This window comes from Rhododendron vialii, chromosome 5a, assembly GCF_030253575.1.
Source record: "Rhododendron vialii isolate Sample 1 chromosome 5a, ASM3025357v1".
NCBI classification, from domain to species: domain Eukaryota; kingdom Viridiplantae; phylum Streptophyta; class Magnoliopsida; order Ericales; family Ericaceae; genus Rhododendron; species Rhododendron vialii.
In genome coordinates this window covers 3,383,496-3,405,462 of record NC_080561.1, presented here as the reverse complement: position 1 = coordinate 3,405,462, position 21,967 = coordinate 3,383,496, and the positions used below count along the sequence as shown (strand labels likewise).

Sequence of the window (21,967 nt, the reverse complement as noted above, 5' to 3'; positions counted from 1 at the left end):
CACTGGTTATTTTGTCATCTTTGTGAAGATCTCATTTTGTTAAAGGTGGTTTTGTAACTAATTATTACTGAATTTTCTTTTGACTAAAGTTGTAATTATCTAAACTTAAGGACTTGTTTGTAAATTAAACAGGTGGGAAACTCATTTGGGTAACGTATATGATATGCGAGGTTTCTCTTTTATTGAAATGTACTACTTAATTATGTTGAAAATCGAGGGCGTGACACGCCTAAGTACTTAATTGAGTGGTTTGACGAGGCTAGTGGTATACGAGGCTTTGTAGTGGTTGTTGGGTTCCGCGTGAGTCCTTTGACACCGAAACGATGGTTTAAAGAACATAAGGAATATAGGTGGGAGATGGTTGTATGTTTTGTCATGCGATGTGAGAAACAAACACGTAGATCACTCTTTAGAGTTAAACAACGCTAGGCGTGAGTACATGAGACATTTTCCTTATGTTTGACATGGGATACATTTCTTGCGTAGCTTCTACGGTTTTATGAGTGGCAAGGTAGAAATCTATGAATTGCTGAGAATGAGTTTACTTTGATGTGAGATGTGTGGATAGGTGGATGATAATATGAGAAACTAATAGTGTTATAGTTGCGAGTAGTTTACAATGGGGTTGCCCTTACAGTTTCTACATGAACGAGTCTCGCCTATGGATCCATTGTATGTGGATTGAATTTGTTCCATCTGTGTGAGAGGTATTTGTGGGGAGTGATGGGACTCCATGAATAGCCCGAAAAGAGCATCTGCTCCTGACGTGTGGCATTGGTTTGCAACTGTAATATGGAAACAAATAAAGGGTTAACGGAATGAATCCATGAAAGAAATGATTGGTTGTTCGGACACGATACCGTAGAGATGTACTTGTTACAGTTAAATGTGAGTTGTCATCTATATTGCGACATGGGATATCGGACTAGGTTGAGAGGCATTGGTAGTCGTGAGTAAGTCATATGGGTATTAGATCTTCGAGGTGTACTTAAATATTGGGGTGTAGAAAGTGAGCTTTCCTTCTGTAGTCGACGGTGGGGCTTTTAGTATACCCGTTATGTTGCCATTTAAGACACTGTATCTACTTCTGTCATTCATTCTACCTGTCATCCCATTTGCATATAATAGTTGTGTAGATTTTTCTACTGGGCTAGTGTAGCTCAACCTATCATTTTTCAGGTGTGAACCCGGAGCAGTAGAATGGAGCGAAGTGCATGCATTCAAGTGCATATTTTGAAAGAAGTGGCGAAAGAGACTCATGGACTTTTGATAAAACATGTTTTGGGAATGTAATAGAACCTTAATTCTTTTTTTTTTATGACGTAACATATTCAAATTCTTGGAGTTGGATCTGTAATTTAATGATTAGGACATGGTGAACTCTTTTGGGGTATTATATAAGACAATGTGAGGAATTTATTTATGAAAAGCTATGTTTATTTAAGTTGAAAATCGAGGGCGTGACATAAAATCAATTGGCAATATGTGTAGTAGCCTCTAGAATATGTTAACCAAATTTGGGTGGCTTAGATGAGCAATGTGGGACAAAGTCTAACACTCTCCCTCATGTGTAGTCCAGATGCACGTGAATGTGCGAATTGAGCTGACCAGGAGATTTGCTTCGGGCAACAGAGACTCTTCCACGAGAGGTCAGGCCATCCAAGACCTAGCTCTTATACCATGTTAAATATGAAAGAAGAAATGTTTTATTAAAAATATGATCAAACTATACAATGAGCTCCTCTATTTATAGAGAAGAGGGAGCCTAATTAAAAAAGAAAATCGTACCAATTAATTATGGAAGAAAATTATCTTAATTACAATCAAATCTCAATCTCAATATCACGATAAGTTCATGATATTAATTATTATATCTATTTATTCTAACATCCCCCTTCAAACTCAATTAAGTCTACCAACTTGAGTTTGAAAAAGTCCAGAGAAACCAGAAGTAACCAAGCCAAGCCAAGAGACCGTACCGTACCTGCCGGTACGTACCGGATTTGAGAGAAACCAGTACCCTAACCCCCAATACCGTTCCGAGCCAAATACCGGGCATTACCGGCTGGTACCAATCATCTCGGAAAATATCGGTCGGTACCGGCGTTCCGCCCTTTAAAAAAATAAAAAAACATTTTTCAGAATTTTAGCAAAACGTGGGCTTAACCATATTACGTGCGCGAGGCTCAAATCCCGGATTTGCACCCCCCCTGCGCGCGAATAACCCGTGAGAATTTTAGCAAAACGTGGGCTTAACCATATTACGTGCGCGAGGCTCAAATCCCGGATTTGCACCCCCCCCCCCCCCCCCGGCGCGCGAATAACCCGAGACGCGCACCCGGTTAATTGATTTTTGAATTAGTTTTTCCAAATTACCTTCGGCCACGGCCCATTTTTCCGAGCGCGCGAGGCCTCTCTTTAGGTCCTCATTTACAAGTCCACTAGTGTGCAAAGTCACTTAAGATGGAAAAGAGTTTTGTAACTAGGTAATGTGGGACAAGATGCAAGCACATGGGTATTTTATGATGAATTGCATAGTATGATGGATTTTTTTGAATTATGATTATATATAATTATTATATATATTGTAGTTGCGGTAAATCCGAAACGGTATCCGGTATCTGACCGGTACCGGTACGTACCGTACCATTAAGAAAATCGGTATCCTGGCCGGTACGGTATTCAGAACATTGACTAGGAGCAGCCAAGCCAAGCCAAGCCAAGAAATCAGGAGTAGCTAGAAACTAGGAAAAACTGGAAGAAACCAAGAAAAACCGGAAAACAAAGAAGCCAGTAGAGAAGAGGTATGGTGGGTGCAGGCAACTAGAAGTGCAAAGGAGATTGACAAAATAATTAACTAAGTGCCTGGCGGATGGCAGCGAAGCTTAGGCTGCCCGCCAGGAGCGAATATCCACAGGGCCTAGATCTTACAGTTTTGATACCATGCTAGATTTCTTGGAGGGTTTTAACCCAAAATCAATTGGCAATATGTGGAGTAGCCTCTAGAATATATTAACAAAACTTGGGTGGCTTAAATGAGCGATGTGGGACAAAGTCTAACATGAACAATGAAAATCTCTGTACATGAAAAACTTAATTCTGTCGTTGCGAAACAAGAAATACATGATGATTCTACTCCTCTTGCTGTTAATCTTTATGATTTCTCTATTCCTCATGGTTGAAGATAGGAGTGATTCCGGTGGAAAAGCCGCCGAGGCTCTCGTTTCACCCCAATATCTCCATGTGACGAAAATTTCGTCATCCAACAACCATGTTTCGACTTGGCTTGAAGCGACAATTCTAGTGGCCCAATTGCATCCATCATCCGCAGGATCACGGTAAACAATCTGGGACGTTCTACTCCTCCTACCAAGGTATTGATTCACCTTACTTTGATCTTACGAGATTGTCCTCCTTCTTTGAGCTGAAAGATTTTCTGTTATCCACAACGAATCCTTTCTCGATTTCTACTCAAGATTTTTACTAGTGTTGCGATGCTTCCTGATCTCAAGACTAAGGTTCGCTGTTTGTTTTCCTCAACCATTGTTTTTCCTTTCATTATAGTGCAAATCGTCCAAGGGAGATTAGTAATAGCGAATTTCATTATAATGGATTAGATTAATATACCATTTTGAAACTTGATTTAGTTGGGTGTTCTCGACTTGAAACTTCATTTAACGCGACTCAGAAACTTCATTAGACGTTGTCATCGCAATTAAGGCTCCGTGCATTCATATTTTGATGTAAAAAGTTACTACTACTGTATGTTATTTTCCACTCTTTGGCATCAAACTGTGGAAACAAATTCCAGGATTGGGTTGTGGCTATGGGAAGATTCATCTGACAGGTATAGAGAGGCACTGCGCCGTGTCAAGCTTGTTAAGAACATAGCAAATTATGATGCTAAAAGCCTAAGAGCATCCACGTCTCCCTTTCCAATTTCCTTTTGACACTATAATAACGAACAAAATCCTAAAAAGTGAGCTGCATCAAACTCGTTAGTTTCCTTGCTATTCTACAAATTCTTTTAACTTTGCTACAGTTCCCCTCTTCTCCTAACGAGGCACTATTCATCCACTTTGCAATATTTTATTGCTTTAACCCACTTGTTGGTCGTTTATTATTCTTCTATTCGGTGCAATTGTTGTATTTGGTAACTATGCAAGTGTGAATGCATTATTAATTACAGTATTAGTTATTTTTACAACTCGACTTCGAGACCAGCTTGCGCACATTTCAATTAATTTTGAGACCCTAAATCTCCAGTGACCTCATGATTTCTCGGAAATAATCGGATTGAAAATTGGGAACTATAAGTGAATGAGGTGAAGATTAGCAGGGAGGTATACTACTTCTACTTGTATACACTACCTTCTTTCATAAATCTGTGGGGTAGTAGAAGAAGCATATTTCTTAATGGGAAAGGTTGGTTCAGAGATCTCCTAATTCCAATGAAGCCAACCGAGTCAACGCTCCCGACGACGACGACTTCTTCCCTCAAATCGGTCATCTCTTTCCGTGAAACCTTCTTCATCCATTATACTCCGTTTGTACCTTATCTTTTTTCTCCTATTTTGTCTTGGGTTATTTTCTCCCATTTGATCCCCGTGATGTTGTTTTGAGTGGCTTCGTGTTCAAGGAAGAAGAAATGAAGCCACTGACGGTTCAAGGTTTGGTTCCTTCTATGGCGTTGTGTTCGTCTTCTTCGTCGTAGTCCAGCTGCTAATTCTGTTGCTGCTCATTTCATTCCTCTCTTTTATTTACATAAATGTCATTGGATATTTTAAAAATAATAAATTTGGGTTAAAATAAGATTTTGCCATTGGAGAGGCTCCTATCCAAAATGAATTTTTCCTACCCAAATTTGAAAAAGGAAAAGGGTAAGAACTGGGGATGGACTGACTTTGACTTCGAAAATGGGGGAGAGCCATTAAAAAGGGAACGCATCACTGAGATTACACTTAGCATTGATGGTGCGGCTTTCTTCAGTTTCTTGGCCCATATCTCTGTCCATATGGGCATTCTTATCCTTTTGCTTTCTCTCCCATCTCCTCGTCATTTTATTACCTCATTTGATCCTCCTCCTTTTGTTTTGGTCGGCCTCCTTTTCTCTTATTATTTTCTAATCGGCCTCTCTCTCCATCTTAGCTTCCCAATTTTGAAAAAAATTATGAAGCCGATGCTCAAGACGCTAGCGATTACCGTGAAAAATAAGGGCATAATTTCAGTCTCGTCGAAATTCGAGAGCGGGAAAAACAGGGAACAAAGACCATTGGTGGATTTTGATTCTACAAAAAACAACAGGGCATGTCAGAGCGGCCTACTTGTCTCTAACTCAGACAAGACAAATGCGCGAGAGGCATCAAAGGGACCGTGCATGACGGAGGAGGGTGCACTTAGTTTAGTTGATTCAACGACAAGAATATCATCCACGGATTTTGGTACTCCAGAAAACGGTGCTCATCTCGTGAGGGCAAATCAGAGCGGCCCTATTACGCTTAATTCAGAGGAGAAAGATACGAGTAAGGGACTAATTGGAGAATGCTTAACTGAGAGTGTACTTAGTTTGGATGATTCGACAAAACGGAAATCGTTTCCGGATTTGGATGCTACAGAAATCGAAGCACATCTTGTGAGCGCATATCAGAGTGGCCCTGTTGTGTCTCTTTCAGAGAATAAAAATGAGGGAGAGGCATTGAAGAAAGAATGCATTACTAAGAGTAAGCAAAGAGCTGCAAAGAGATTTCGCGGTAAGCTTCTATTGTTACCTTGATCATAAATGATCGCTCGTTTGTTTTGGTATATTATCTGGTTTTGTCGAGTTGGAAAGGCAGGTATATTTTTTTGGGTAGTCCTATGGTACACACCTCTTATTAGGGGGTGTACCATACGCACCATGATTTTAAACCTTTGGATTTAAAAGTAAATAATTCGAACCACCCATTCATTAAATCAATTAATAAAATGAAAAAATGATTTAGCAGGTAATATGTTATTCTCTCTTTCTTGACTCTCTCTCCCTCTCCCTCATTTGTAAAATACTGCAAATTATATAATATAATCATAATTGTTACGACAACACAAAAAATTGACATTTTCTTACCACAATGTGTTGTACCAAAAGAACATTTAGAATTGTCCATTCAATATACATGATATAAAACCAATTTCTCTGTTGTAACTGAATGTACGGTTGACTTGCAACTGCGACACAATAATGACGATTAAAACCATTGATTTCGTTATATTTGTTGATTAAATAATCCACATAATTTTTTGGCTCGATAGGGTTTAGAAAGCCCTTTCATTGGCACCAGAATTCAATAGTAAAAGGATTTTTTTTGTCTGATTAAGGGTCTAAGGATAAACGATCAACTTCATTCTTGTATCTGGATAAATTAAATTTTTTCGATTACGCAGTTGTCGATATCTAATTTTGGTGACAATGCTGAATATTGTATGATTTGATTTTCTAACAATTATGATCGATCATTCTAAAAATATACTCGCTAACGACGTTTAGTTATGGTATGGTATTTTGCCGATTATAACTATCGTTAACTGAATATTCTGATTGAATTTTTTTATACGACACGTTGTGGGTATGAAAACGTTAATTTATGGTGTTGTCATAACAAATTTGGTTATATTACTGAATTTATGGTTTGATATTTTATTGATTATAACTATCGTTAACTGAACAATCCGATTGAATTTTTTTCATATAACACGTTGTGGGTATGAAAACGTCAATTTATGATATTGTCATAACAAATTTGGTTATATTACTAAATTTATAGTTTGGTATTTTGTTGATTATAACTATCGTTAACTGAACATTCCGATTAAATTTTTTTCATATGACACGTTGTAGGTATAAAGACGTCAATTTATGGTATTATCATAACAAATTTGGTTATATTACTGAATTTGTGGTATGATATTTTGCTAATTATACCTATCGTTAATTGAATATTTTGTTTAAATTTTTTTATACAACACGTTGTGAGTATGAAAACATAAATTTATGGTGTTGTCATAACAAATTTGTGGTTATATTACTGAATTTGTGGTTTGGTATTTTGCTAATTATAACTATCGTTAACTGAACATTCCGATTGGATTTTTTTTATATGACACGTTGTGGGTATGAAAATGTCAATTTATGGTGTTGTCATAACAAATTTGATTATATTACTGAATTTGTGGTATTTTGGTTTTGTTATGGAATATTTTAATCAATTTCATTTGCTACGACAGTTGTGGGCATGAAAATACCAAATTATGGTATTGTCATAACAATTATGGTTTGTTATATAATTTGTACTCCCTCCGTCCCTTTTTAAGTGTCTTGCTTTGTAACTCCAACTTATTAATAGGACATCATCATTATACCTTTCACATTAACTTTTTCCTCCATTTTTCCTACTTACCCATCATCACTATACTTTTACTTACTTTTCAAAATGGAATCTACTTTTAGTGGCAAAATAGACAATGCACCAATTCTTACCCACTAACTTTACAAAATGGACACTTATTAAGGAACAGCCCAAAATGGAATACTGGATTTTAAATAAGGGACGGAGGAAGTAGTATTTAAATATGTTTTCTTTTGATATGACACATTGTGGTAAGAAAATGACAATTTTAGGTATTGTCATAATAAATTTAAAAAATTGGTCTTAGGTCCACTATAGAGAACTTGTAACCTAGTTAGTCCATTTCTAATGTTTGTAACCCCTGTAGTCCACTAATATAGTTTGGTAAGGTCTTAAGTCCACTTTTTTTTAAAAAGAAATTATACCAAGACAAAAATACCCTTCTATATAACCATTCATAAGAGAGAAACCCTGGAAGGGTTACAAATAGATCTGGAGCACGCCTCTTTCTCTCTCTTTCCCTCTCTCTCTCAATTTGAAGAACCAAGCCGCCCAACCCTTCGGTTTCGACTCCCAGCACTCCAACAAGACCAACTCCTTCTACACCCCCGCCGCCGATCCACCACCCCCTTCAACAGTGCCGAGTTCCTTATCCCCAGAGGTGCTGTGGTTCTTCTCACGGATGGTTAGCCACCAAGAACGAGGCGGACGCGGGCATTACACTCCTCAACCCCTTCTCCGGTAAGTCATTTCGTTTCCCCAAGGTGAGTCATCAAAAATGTATTAATCCCACCATTCGCCATAAATTTCGTTACGAGATTTATATCCTTAAGGTTGTTTTCTCGCATGATCCTTCCCTGATGCCCAATAATGACTTCGTTGTCACGGCAATTTTTGATATGCCGAGGAGTTTAGCGTACATCAAACCAGGCGACAATAAGTGGACTTACATACCGCCGATAAAAATGTCCTCTTTGACGGATGCCATATATCATCTCGGAAAATTTTATGTCGTTGATGGCTATTCTGGGATATACTATAATAATATATAACGTTATATTGTTATATATAACATTCTAGATTAGAAATATTCTATGTTATTTAATAAAGAGAACATATAACGTTATATATGACCTTTTGTAACGTGTAACGTTATATATGAGCTTTTGTCATATATAACGGTATATACTCCGTTGTCAATCACTTATTGAATTGGTCTACGTAGCGCCCTCTCCGACTTATACTTGAAAATATGTGATTTGAAGCTTGGTTAGCGATGTGGTTTGGTTATAGATGATCTTCTCTACTGAGACATATATGTTATATGTGACAATTTGCCCTTGGTATCTAATTTTGTCCTGTAAAACTCCAAAACAAATGAACTAATAACGTTATATATTCTCTTATTGAATTGGTCCGCGCAGCGGCATCTCAAAAACGCATCTGGATATATCCATATATGATTATATATGGTTATATGAGAATATTTGTGACCATATCTACACACACACACACACACACACACACATATATATATATATATATATATATATATATGAGCTTGTATTGACATAAAAAAAATATTTCAATTTGCATAAAGAACATATAACGTTGTATATGAGATTTTGTCCTGTAAAACTCAAAAAAAAAAAAGAGGAACTAATAATGTTATATGTTCTCTTATTGAATAGGTCCGCGCAGCGGCCTCTCAAAAGCACATATGGATATATCCATATATTATCAGAAGCAAGTCGAAGAGGCCGCTGCGCTGACCAATTCAATAAGTGATGGACAACAGAGCATATAACGTTATATGTAAACTTCTGTCATGTGTAATATGTGTTTTTCCTAGGGTTAGACATATAATATTATATCTCGTATTTGAGATATATTAATTTTTTTTATGTTGTTTTGAATATGTATATATGTAGATATAGAGGTTATGAGAATGCTATTCGGAGGCAAAAAATCACAATTTTTGAAGGATTCGATGACGATTTTGATGAAGAAACGGTGAAAAAATGAAGCTCGACCCCCCGTGGTCTCATCAACATTCAACTTGGGATTCGAGGCGCGACTGAAAACAAGGATAATGGTGGCATGATATGTGAACATATAATGTTGTTTTTTGAGATATATATTTTTGTTGAAAAGATATGATGTTGTTTTGAAAACATATAATTTTATATGTCATGTTTTGTGAGACTTAGAGCTACAGAAGCTTAGATATAATGTTATATATTTTGTTTTTTGTGAGATTTAGAACTACCGAAGCTCGCATATAATGTTATATGTCCTCTTCTATTTTTTTGTGAGATTCAGAGTTGCAGAAGCTCAAATATAATATTATATGTTTTATTTTTTTTTGTTGCGATATTTAGATATTTAAAAGCTCACATATAATGTTATATGTTTTGTATGGACCAGTATATAATGTTAAAGACTAAAAATAAGAAAAACCAAAAAGAAATGTTACATGTTAGAAAATTTTTGCCACACATATAATGTTGTATGTTATGAAATTTTTATCACTCATATAACATTAAAAAATCAATACAACAAAAATAGGAAAAAACAAAAAGAGAAATTTGTCACATATATAACGTTAAATGTTAAGTGTAGCGGGTTCAATAAAAAAATCGAGAAAAATGAAAAAATACATTTTTTGTTACACATATAACGTTATATGTGGCATGATGGCAGCGGCGACGGTAGTGGTGGCGGCAGCGGCAGCGGTGGTGGTAGTGTCGGCGGCGGCGGCTTGATTGCAACAAAAACGAAAAAAAATTGAAAAAATATATTTTCGTGTTAGCCAAACAAGGTGTTTGGCTCTTGTTTTTTAAGTTGGGTATTTTTGTCATTAAAATTACTAGTGGACTTAGTGGGTTATGAAACTTAGAAGTGGACTAGATGGGTTTGGAAAGTGCTATAGTGGACTTATAAAAAATTCTCCCTAATAAATTTGGTTATTTTACTGAATTTGTGGTATTTTACACATGTATTTTATTTGGGTATAATAATTGTTGATTCTGATATGACATATTTTGATTTTATTACGGAATACCATACGTGTCAAAAAAAATTTGGTACGACTCATTGTGGTAAGATAATGCCAATTTATGGTGTTGTCATAACAATTGTGGGTAACATTATTTAATTTGTGATATTGTACACTTATATTTGGTTGGGGTATAAGTATTATGGTTTCTGGTATGAATAATCATGGTTACATAATAACAATAGTATTTTTTAACTATGGGTAACCTACTAATGATCTGTTCAACAGGTAAATTTTAACGTAGAAGTCGTAACTAGCATAAAAAATATGCATTAGAAAACCAAAAATCGTCATAATGAAAATCACAAATTGTCATAATTTAGACATACGGTATACCATATATACCATAGCTTTGTCCTATTTTTTTTCTTTGCAACAAAAGGTTGTGTGCCAAGTAACACTCCTCTTGATTGATAATCATGTTTTGAAGTCTCTAGTGCTTTTCTGCAAAATTTATGGTTTCACTATTGAAATTTGGTTTGGTGTTAGTTACACCCCTGGTGATTTATTTAGCTCCTAATGGCCTCAAAATTAATCCATTGCAGTTATTTATGATCCGGGATTGCACACGACAGATTCCCTTAGTTGGAAGTTATTCGAAGTACTAGAAACTCTTAGGCCCTGGGAACAGCAGAGTAATGCTACAGACACAGACCAAGAGAAGCAGATTCAGACACAAATGTGTAATGAATTATCCGATGCACATGGGGCCCACCCAATACATTTGGATACATACATCATACGGTTCCGGACACATCTATGTCCGAGTTTGTATCACTCTGTTCATATACGTAGCATTTTTGGGGAGCAGTCTAATGACCTTGTGCCCTTATTGTCACTGAGAAGATTAACACTCAAGGGTTGTGTACGACAAGACAAATCACCATGTTTTCCACGACTTCTGCAAATCAACGCGGTTGAACAAAAACTGACACAATTGCCCAGATACTCAGAAGGATTGACTGCTCAGGCTGGTCCTTTACCTGATATTCTGATATATATACTTAGAAATACACATCTATATATGAAGGGTATCCGATCATATATTTACTCCAGCTAGGTCTTCAAGCAATGCTAATATGATCCACATTGGAGAAGTTAACCTTTGTTCAAGTGCAGTGTCTGATCCTGATTATGCATTGTTTGTACTAGATATTGCATTCAAATGGTATGATAATACGACCTTTCAAATAAAATGTTAGAAATAAGTAAATAAATATCGATTTGATGAAGTGGTAGAGAAATAAAAAAGATTAGCCATCTTTTGGAAAGGAAAGATTAGCTGAAGTTATGTTCTGTTTATCCATCAGTATATTGATTAACAGCTTCAACTACCCAAATACTGCTGTCTGTTGGCTCATCCCGTTGGCCTATCGGCTTACAAGATGGAGCACACATTGTGCTGCTTGATCCATTAAAACAATCTGCAAAAAATGTAGCATATGCGGTGAGGCAAGATCAGTGCTCTCTTACAGTCTCTCTTCGAGAGAAGAAAATGGTGAGAAGGAAAATAAAGAGAGAGTACAGAACAATTAGTGTAATATTTGAGTATCACCAACAACATTTTGGCAGAAGATGCGAAGGCGCTGCAAAGAGCTTTGGTGGTAAGCTTCTACAATTGATAAAATGTTGCTTTCAATCTTGCTCGTTTATGAACCATATAATGCTTCTGGCGATGGACATGCTGTATTGTTCTCTTTATGGAAGCAGTACAACATTGTAGTTTTCTAACCTGTATATTGATGCTCATGCAGCGACGCGGCACTGTAGGAAGCATGGAATTCGTCAGGTATCTACAGTGAAGCGCATCCATAAGCAACACTGGATCCATCGGTGGCCATTTCGACAAGTAACTTATATTTTCATCTCCATCATTCAGTTAGTTTATAAAAGTCTTAGTCATTCTAACAAGAGTAGTGATTTCATTCTCAAACTTTTTAAAGGATTGTGGAATTACATTGGCAGCGGGTTCATAATTCACTTAGATTTTCAATTCCTCTTGTCACTTCAGGTTATAAAATTGTAAAATCGTACAGTGGGCAAACTTAGTTATCATAATTTCTATGCCTTCAGGAGCATCTCTGTGTGTTAGCTAGCATACATGTGTCCAACTTTCCCTCTGATTGAATGTAGAAGCATCGGTAATTAGATTCATTGATTTCAATGTACAGGGGACCAATTATTAAGATCTAAAAGTTTGTATGAATTATAGCCTTTTCAACTTGTACTTTTTTGTAGTTTAGTCTTCAAACAATACCCATATCATCCATAATCCCGAATTCTAAACAAGTTTTTTCCTTGGATATTTGAACTTGACTGAAGTCTGAAGTTCTGGGATACTATTCTTAATGCGTATATCCTTGGATTTTTCCTGCAGTTTGGGACATTTAGCACCATGCTCTATTCCCTCGGGAAATAGTTGCCTTTAAATAGCAGTGCTTTCAAATTGTAGGACCAAAAATGTATCTGATTCTTGTTACTACGATACCGGTCCAATGTAGTCATATATCTTCTTCTATAGGTGAGTTCATGACATTTATGAGGCTAATCACCTGTTAGGGCATCAACATTTTTATTGTTTATCTCTTTGGGAAAAAATTAGTAGACATGTGTTTTTAATACTCTAGAAGAAAGCAGTGCATTCTTTTAAAGTCCAAAATTACTGATTATCTTTTCTGGACTCAGAAAAGGGCAACAAGGAATGGGTATTCCTTGAGAGATGAAAGACCATTTGGATCTAGCAAGCTATCTATGGATGAGAAACTTGATTCAAGGCTTCTATTTATCCATATGTCCCAGTTTGCTAGATCGTCACCTCAGCCTTTAGGCTTACTAGATGGAGGCGTGATTGTCGGGCCTATAGCCTTATCATCAAGTGAATTTCCTGCTACAAACAACAAAGCACACTTTGTCAGACAAGATCAAAGCAGCTCCACTGCATCTTGTCGTGAGGGGAAAAGTGCAAGGGAAACGTTAGACCGACAAGGGATAACTATGAGTTTATGTATCGTAGATGATCTCCAACAACATTTTGGCGGTAAACATAAAGATGCTATGAAGAGACTTGGTGGTAATTTATTGCTTTCCCTCTATCTCTTGTTTTAACCATACTAACTGCCACAAGATGCTAGATTATTGTCTTGTGGAAGCAATACAAGGATACAAATTTCTTACATTTCTCTTCTCATGCAGTTAACATATCCATGTTTAAGAGCACCTGTAGGCTGCACCAGTTCTATTGGCGGGCATGTTGGGATGAAAAGAATGGTAATTTCTCCCTCTCCTTCCTTGTCACTAGGTCGATCTGTTTGGATAGTAAAGGAGAGAAATTGAGAGAAACCAATCTCTTAAGAATCCAATTTTAAATTTTTGAAAATTGGGGGATTTGCAGTGAAAGGGAATGCGAGTTAATTCAGTTTTTCATGATTCTCATAATAAAAACCTTCTTTCTTTTTGCTTCTATTTTTATCGTTCCCTAACCAGAGACAAGGATAACTGACATATTTTCTTCATCAGAACAAGTATTTGACGCTAGAAACAACAGAACACATCTTGCCAAAGCAGATCAGAGCGGCCCCACTATGTCGAATTCAAAGAAGGAAAATACAAGAGAGGCATTAAAGAGGGAATACGTACCTAGTAGGGTCCTTAGACACTTGGTGCGACAGAGAACACTAACACACAAGCATTGCGTACGAAGAAAGAAATCACAAGATCTGCCACGAAGTCTGCAAATGGACTGCTCAGGAGGATTGGCTACTCAGGTTAGTCCATGACCTGATCTACATGTAGAGTGTTTGAAACTACAATATGATCCATATTGGTGAATTTACCCTTGGTTCAAGTAGAGTGTTTGAATGCAGATTCTGATTGTTTGTACCAAGTATTGTCTTAGATGGTATGGTAAATTGAATTCAAACTGCGGATCCAAGTATTGTCTTTAAGGGTGCGATATAAGTATGATACTCTAGCAGAAGAGGAAAAATATCTAGATTAGCCATACCCTTAATTATGTGAGGAAATATTTATTTTTTTTATTTTTTGAACTGCAAGAGGAAAGGTTGGTCGACGTTATCATTCTGTTTATGAATCTGTATTTTGTATATTTATGGATGAGTACGTTGATAAATGGCTTCAATTATCCAAATACAGAAGTCTACTAGGTCTGTGCATTGGCCTCTCGGCTTACCAGATGGAGGACCCATCGTAACTCATTCGGAAAAAAAGATTGTGAGAAATTCATTTAAAAGGAAGTGCAGAAGTATGAGTGTTAGTTTTGAGGATCACCAACAACATTTTTGCAGCAGAAGTGAAGATGCTGCAAACAGCCTTGGTGGTAAGCGTCTACAATTTATGAAGTGTTGCTGGCCATCTTGCTCTTGTTTCTGAACCAAGCAAAATGAAGTTTTCTTACCTGCATATTGGTGCTTTTGCAGCGAAGCGCAACTGTAAGGGTCATGGGATCAATCTGGTATCCTCTGCGAAGCGCATCCACAGGCAACATGGGATCCATCGGTGCCCATTTCGACAAGTAACTCAATTGTTTTTTCATTTCTGTCAAGTCCTTCTAATATGGGTAGGTTGTAATTGCTACGGAAAGAGTAGTGACTTCTTCCTAAAGGCCTAACTTTTTAAGGATTATGAATCCCTTTTGTCAATTCAGGTACGTTTAGATTGTGAAACCATTTTCAGACATGTGTTTAAAACACTCCCTTTATGTGAGTTCAAAAACTTGGACAAACTTCCTTTCACAAAATTTCTACTCCTTGATGTCTCTAGGAATGATTTGCATGTCCAGCTTTCTTTCAAGTTGGATGTACAAGTACTCTGTTTTGAGAGTCATTGGTTTCAATAGACAAGGGACCATCTATTTATGTCTTAAAGTGTGTCTAAATTTATGGGCTGTTATTTATATATTGTTGTAACTTATTCTGTAATCAATACCCACATCATCCATGTTCATGAATTTTTACAAACTTTTTTCCCATCAACATTTGACCTTGGCTGAAGTTCTGGAATATCATACATAGATAGCTATGGGTTCATCCTCCTTATGTTCAGGCAGTTTGGAATGGTTAGCCCTATTCGAAACCATCAGGATTTAGCTTTCTTTAAATGCATTGTTTTCAAAATTGTCGGACAATAAACATGAATGTAAATATAGTGACGACTATTAGTTCAAGGTATTTATGTGTCCCCTTTGATTGGTTAGATAATGACATGTATGAGTCTACTCGCTAGTTAGAGCATCAATGTTATTGTTGTTCTTGTGTATTTGAAAAAGATGAGAAAACATACTTGTTTAAAACTAGGAGAAGAAACCATAAAAGTCCGAATTTTCTAAAAACGACAAAGTATGTTATGTAAACTAGGAAAAGAGAGCAAACCAAGCTTGTCAAGTTGGTAAGCTCACCCTCCTCCCTCAGTGAGACGGGAGTTCGAGCCCCGCAAGGAGCAAGTGTGAGGTTCAGGGCTATGGATAGCCTCTCGACCCTCTGTGAACTAACCTAGAAACTCACTAACTCCCCTTACCCCCTTACCCCGCTGATGTATAAACTATGACCAAAAGAAGAAAAAAACTAGGAAAAGAAAGAAGTGCAATTTTCAAATTTCCAAATTTACCGATTACTGTTACTGAACTCAGAACTGGGCAACAATGTAGGGGTATTCTTTAGGAGGAGAAAGGCCAGCTGAAGTTATCAGTCTATCTATGGATGAGAAACTTGTTTCAAGGCTTCAATTTCTCCATATGTCCTGGCTTGCTAGATCGTCACTTTACCCTTTCGCCTTACGAAGTGGAAGAGAGATCGTGGGGTATATAGCCTTTTCATCAAGTGAATTTGTTGCTACAAACAACAGAGCACACCCTGGTGGACAAGATCGGTGTGGCTCTAGTGCATCTCGTCCTGAGAATGCAAGAACAAAGGAAACAGAAAAGGGGGAAGGGACAGCTTCCCGTATAATTAGTCGTGAGGTTCTCGAACAACATTTTGGCAGTAAACGTGAAGATGTCGCCAAGATCCTTGGCTGTAAGTTATTGCTTCCCTTTTTTTTTTTTCCTTGTTTTCAAGTAACTAACTCTGAAAGGAGATCTGGGTTATTCTGTTGGAAGCAATATGACATTACGGTTTTCTTGTGTTTATTCTTGCTCATGCAGATAGCGTGTCCACCTTTAAGCGCGTCTGTAGGGATCATGGGATTCCTCGGTGGCCAAATCGGAGAAGCAATTACGGTAATTTATCCCCCTCCTTCCTAGTCACCTATTTGGATTGTAAATAGGAGAGAAATGCAGAGAAACCTCAATCCCCTAGTAATCCAATTTTGGAACCTTTCCAAAAGTTTAGGCACTTGCACAGAAAGGGAACAGAAGTAACGATAACTAATTTGGTAGCTAATCTTCCTGACTTTTGGGGGTGATTGGCAGGCCTATTTTCACATTTTCACATTCCCATTTTTGCATTTTTGGTGTTTGGCAGGTCTATTCTGAGAACTCATTCTACAAAATCCATTCAGAGATTTTGACAAAAGAAGCATAATCCCAGAATGAGCTCCGGACCTGTTTTTCACCGTTTTGCATTTTCTCATTTTTTGTTAAACATTATTATCGTTCCAAAATATATTCTGTACATATCTTTCAAACACTCTTTCATATTCTAAAATACATTCTAATCATAATTCAAAAAGCCAAAAAGCCAAAAAGCCAAAAAACTAAAAATGAAAAGCCAAAAAGTAAGCTCCCAAAGGTTTACATTTCTATAATTCAGATGTTGGAGCTTTTTTTTTCTTTTTCTTTGTATCATCTATCCTTCCCCAACAAGAGGCCCGGATGAGTTATCTTTTTCCCCATCTTTTTTCTCATAAATTCTGCAAGTTAAAAAATGCTAATACTATCCATTTCTTCTCTTCTTTTTTATTATCTTTCTAGCCTAAGTTTTTCTTTTCTCCAAACAGTTTGGAAACCCCCTGATCCACATGGAGAAAAAAATCCATCACCCACGTTCAATACACTATCAACTAATGGGCAGATCACGAAGAAAATGGGTGGTCAAAATTCGGAGCCAAAGGAGTGTCTACCACATTCTTTTGAAGACCCAAACTTTCGGAATACAGGAAATGGTTCAATAGCAGAATTTGAAAAAACTCCTACTTTTCATGATTCTTTGCCCAGTCATTGTCGCGATGCGGATATTTGTTTTCCAGCTGTGTATAGTGAAACTGACGCTGCAGGGGGTTCCTCTAAATGGGCGTTTCCACTGGAAGGTCGAACAACGCAGTCCACTGCCTATCCAAATCACAATGCTCTTGTGTTTCCACAATCTCAGATAGCATCAACAGAGGTGCTAAATCAGAACATGGGGAGTTCGGAAGATAGGAGAGATTTGTTAGCTTCACAAGTAGAGGCTTATCTTGAGGGACATGTCTCTAAATCTAGTGATTTGACGTTTCCTGCATGTTCTGATGCACCTGTGGCTACTATTCTCCACACGATGCCTACAATTCCCCACACGATATCTCACCTCACTGGGGATTCGTCTGAACTGATATTTCAACAAAAAAATCAATCAATGCAGTTCGCCGCATATCCAAATCCAAATGGTCTTGTGGATCCACACCCTCATATGGCATTGACACAAAAAATAAGTGAGAATATGGGAAGTTTAGATGATCGGAGAAATTTGTTAGCTCTGCAGATAGAGCCTCTTCCGGAGGGACATGTCTTTGGGTCTGTTAACTGGACAGTTGGTTCATGTTCTAGTCTTGCTCTGAGCCAACCCATGCCTACTATTCCCCACACAACGGGAAGTTCAGAATATTGGAGAAATTCGTTAGCATTCGCGGAAGGGCATCTTTCGGGGGGAAATCTCTACGGATCTGTTAACTTGACAGTCCCTCCATGTTCTGATCCTGCGAGCCAACTCATGCCTACTATTCATCACACAATGGCTACAATTCCCCACATGATGCCTCTTCTCACAGAAAGACCAGATACGAGGTCCGTGAAGCTAAAGGCAATATATGGGGATACCATGATAAAATTTCAGCTCCCTCACATCGGGAATTAATGAACTGAAGGAAGAAGTGTCAAAGTTACTTGAGTGCAAGCTTGGTAGTTTCAACATTGAGTATAAGGATGAGGATGGGGACTGGATTTTAATGGCCCATGACGAGAACTTGAGCGAATATCTGCAACTTCTCACCTCACTGGGAAATCAAGTAACCAAACTAAAACTTCGTGATAAGGTTCCCCACACGATGAATTTTTGTGATAACTGCGGATGTGATAATTGCAGATCGTTGAAGCAGAAAAGACCATAAGTATGTTTAGTTGTAGAATAATATTACATGGTTGACACCAGTCCCATGTTCTTTGTGTAACGGAGTAACGGAACATTTCCTTCCTTGCCAGTTTTTCCTTTGCTAAACCAAACTACTTTTGGTAATGCTGCATTTTGCAGGGCCTCCCTTTGTTTTGGCCTAGGTTTTACCTAAATTTGGTTGGTGATATTTGTTTGTGTAAATCTCGTTCCGTTGGGGTTTCTTTTTATCATCTTCCGATGCGGGGATTATTCGAGTTTGCCATCACTGTTAGATCATGTGTGTACATGGTGAGGATGGTGAGATTTTGGGGACCATGGGCCTTCAAGTTTAGATCTCATTATTGTTCGTGGGGTGCATTGATGGATCGAGGAGCTCAGTCCTAAATTTTTAGGATTCTTCTCGTACACATGTTGAAGCTAGTTCCCAAACGCTCTATTTGCAAAACTACATCTCATCGCATTTCGCATATCAATCAACAAGGGAAGGCCCAACAAAATACTCCTGTATCATCCGAAAAACCGATTTTGATTACCTCTACATGGACCCGTTCAACAAAAACAATATCCATACACATTGAACAACGTTTCAAGGCAGTAGCCAAGGAAAACCCATTTGGCCTCACGCCATCTTTCCTCACATCGCAGTAAAACTAATACCATACCTGTTATATCCATCAGCTATGAGTCCTGCAATTGAGGAGTCCAAGAAAAAACGTTCCCGTTTAGGCATATCGTCATTGACTTGACGCCCACATTGGTGATGCCCACGCTTGGCATAAACACTCATGGGCATCTGGGTTTATCCCATTCTTGATCACATTTCCATGAACTGTCTTTCCCTCGTCCAAAGACCATTTCAAAGCACAAATATGCAGGATACTCGAATATTCCTCTCTTTTATGCCACCATATACTCGTTTTTAAAATTCCGTTCCAAGTATAGAAAATAGAAGAGAAAAGAAAAGGAAAATAGTTTTCCCTCTCCTTGTTTGGTTCTTTGACAGAAAGGAAAACAAAAAAAATCCAAGAGAAACAATAAAAAAACCCGAACTGTACCAATGTCAACTGCCAGACTTCGTCTATGTTAGGTTTAATACTGTTCTCGTGTCTTTCAACCATATCCCATATCTCCTTTGGAATTTCAGTTTCGATATCACTTTCTATTCGAGCTTGCACAGTTCGTTTTTGGGTTCAATGTCTTTGGGAGATGATATTTGAATTTGCGCGGCTTGATTTTGGGTTCGATGTTTTTGCAGATGATCGACTGTTTGATAACCTAAACTCAATCTTCGTGTGAGAGCTGCTGGCCCAGAAGCTCTAAGACCTGTTGAAATTGATATAAAAAAAATTCTCTTTTCTTTTACTGTACTCACATGACACTATTTAATTCCCTTTGAAGTAATGTTCTTCTCGTTTTCCTCTCTTTTTCTTTGAAGAACCAAACAAAAGAAAATGAACTATTTTCCATGTACTTTCTCCCTTGTCCACTTTCTCTTCCTTTCATTTCTCTGAATTATTAGTTTCTTGATCAGCAGTACTACTTGACCCACAAAAATCCACCAAAAAAATCAATGGAACTCTCAAATAATCCAAAAATAAGATTTTGCCCAATTTTTCTAGTACTACCGTGGCAGTTATGCACTCATAGCTATACATGTACACACGCAAAATATTACAGGAAAGAGGTTGATGCTCAGATCTGTATTTTGATAGGAGAAGAAAAGGGGTTTTCCCCACCATGGCTGCAAAAACAGTTGCCCAGTTGAGAGAGGACCAAATTAGTCTTCTCTCCCACAGGCCCTCAGAATTGCCCCGCCAAGAAATGGGTCCCATTTTTCTCAACAAATATGAACTCAAGAGATGTTTATATCATCACAGCCTCTCATAGTTGAGGAAAAATTATCAGGCAGTCCTGGTTCATGCTGTATCACAAACAACAACAGCAGCAGCAGCAGCAGCAGCAGAAAAAAGAAGGAAAGGAAAAGAAACCATATATATATATATAGACACACACACACACATAAAGGGCTGTTGATTGAGATGAAATCATTGGCTTAGATGATCAGGTCATGGTTTTTTTGCAGAGAGGGCAACCACCCTTTGGAAAAATCCCTTCTCTCTCAGTCTCTCTGCTTATGAGCCTCATTCTTTTGAGTTCAATTTCTCAAGCTTGTTTGGGGGACCTTCTAGATGCATCAGAGTTTTGAGCCTAACCCTAGTTGCTGCGGAGCTGCCTGACTCCCAATCATACATTTTGCCTTCTGTTGACCACTTATTTGCATCTTTGTGGTGAGGTGAAAGGGCAAGACGCCGCATGAGGGTGAATGGTATTTTGGACATTTGGTGAAGGCAGAACAGCAGGAATGGAATGGACTTCTTCCGGCCCACTCAAAACTCAGCTCCGGCCCAACTCAACTCGGCATAAGTTTTCTTTCCACGATGAGGGATGAGGCATGTCCGGACTGATTTATGCGCATGACAATTAATCTCATTTTCATTTAAAGATAGGTCATTCATATCAAAATTAGAAAATTTACATGAAGTTACTTCCATGCGGCCTGCCCTGGTCAATGATGTAAGAGCAAATCTACTAACCAATCAAACTATTCACTTAGCTTTTTGGGGATTTTTTTTTAAAAATTGAATTCTACACTCCTTTTTTTGATCTCTACACTTTTTTTTTTTGAATTTTAGTGTTGAAAGTGTATGTAATTTTTTTGCAGTAAAACAAAAAAAGAGCATAAATGTCAAAAAAAGGAGTGTAGAATTCAATTTCGTTTTTTTTTATATCTTTATTCAAATTTTTTTTTGCATTTTTTAATTTTGATTTTTGAATCAAACTTTTGTAAATTATCGATTTGTTTGATCGAGAGGAACCAGAAAATAAAAAATTTATGACTTTGGCTTGAGTAGATTAGTATGTGTGTGGCCCGTGATCCTCGATCTTCTCCTCCGCTGGTGGCTTGATGGTTATTGAGTCTTCTCCTAGCCTGCACAGGGAGCGCACGACTAAGACCTGGCCGGGGGTTGCCCCGGCGAGGCCCTCCGGCGAGAGGATAAGTATTGTGCAGAGAGAGGAGGCAGAAGACTATGAGTGTGAGTATGTAGTAGCATGTACCTGTTTAGGGTTACCATTGCTAGGTATTTATAGAGCTCCCTGACTTGCTCTTTAAGCACAAGCACGTGCCTTGCGCGGGCCAGGCGATGTCA

At 37.7% G+C, this 21,967-nt stretch overlaps 1 protein-coding gene across 1 annotated transcript in view; it reads left to right on the top strand.

Annotated features, from left to right (window-relative positions):
- The first annotated feature begins 4,843 nt into the window (after positions 1-4,843).
- The window catches only part of LOC131326911 (uncharacterized), a 106,619-nt gene continuing 89,495 nt past the window's right edge, over positions 4,844-21,967 (top strand). Inside the window, exons 1-10 of the mRNA XM_058359818.1 lie at positions 4,844-5,750; positions 10,986-11,414; positions 11,497-11,637; positions 11,766-12,044; positions 12,195-12,289; positions 13,126-13,510; positions 13,633-13,707; positions 13,957-14,204; positions 14,593-14,776; positions 14,877-14,971. Of these exons, the coding sequence (XP_058215801.1) occupies positions 4,844-5,750; positions 10,986-11,414; positions 11,497-11,637; positions 11,766-12,044; positions 12,195-12,289; positions 13,126-13,510; positions 13,633-13,707; positions 13,957-14,204; positions 14,593-14,776; positions 14,877-14,971 (2,838 nt within the window). The remainder of the gene's footprint in view (positions 5,751-10,985; positions 11,415-11,496; positions 11,638-11,765; positions 12,045-12,194; positions 12,290-13,125; positions 13,511-13,632; positions 13,708-13,956; positions 14,205-14,592; positions 14,777-14,876; positions 14,972-21,967) is intronic.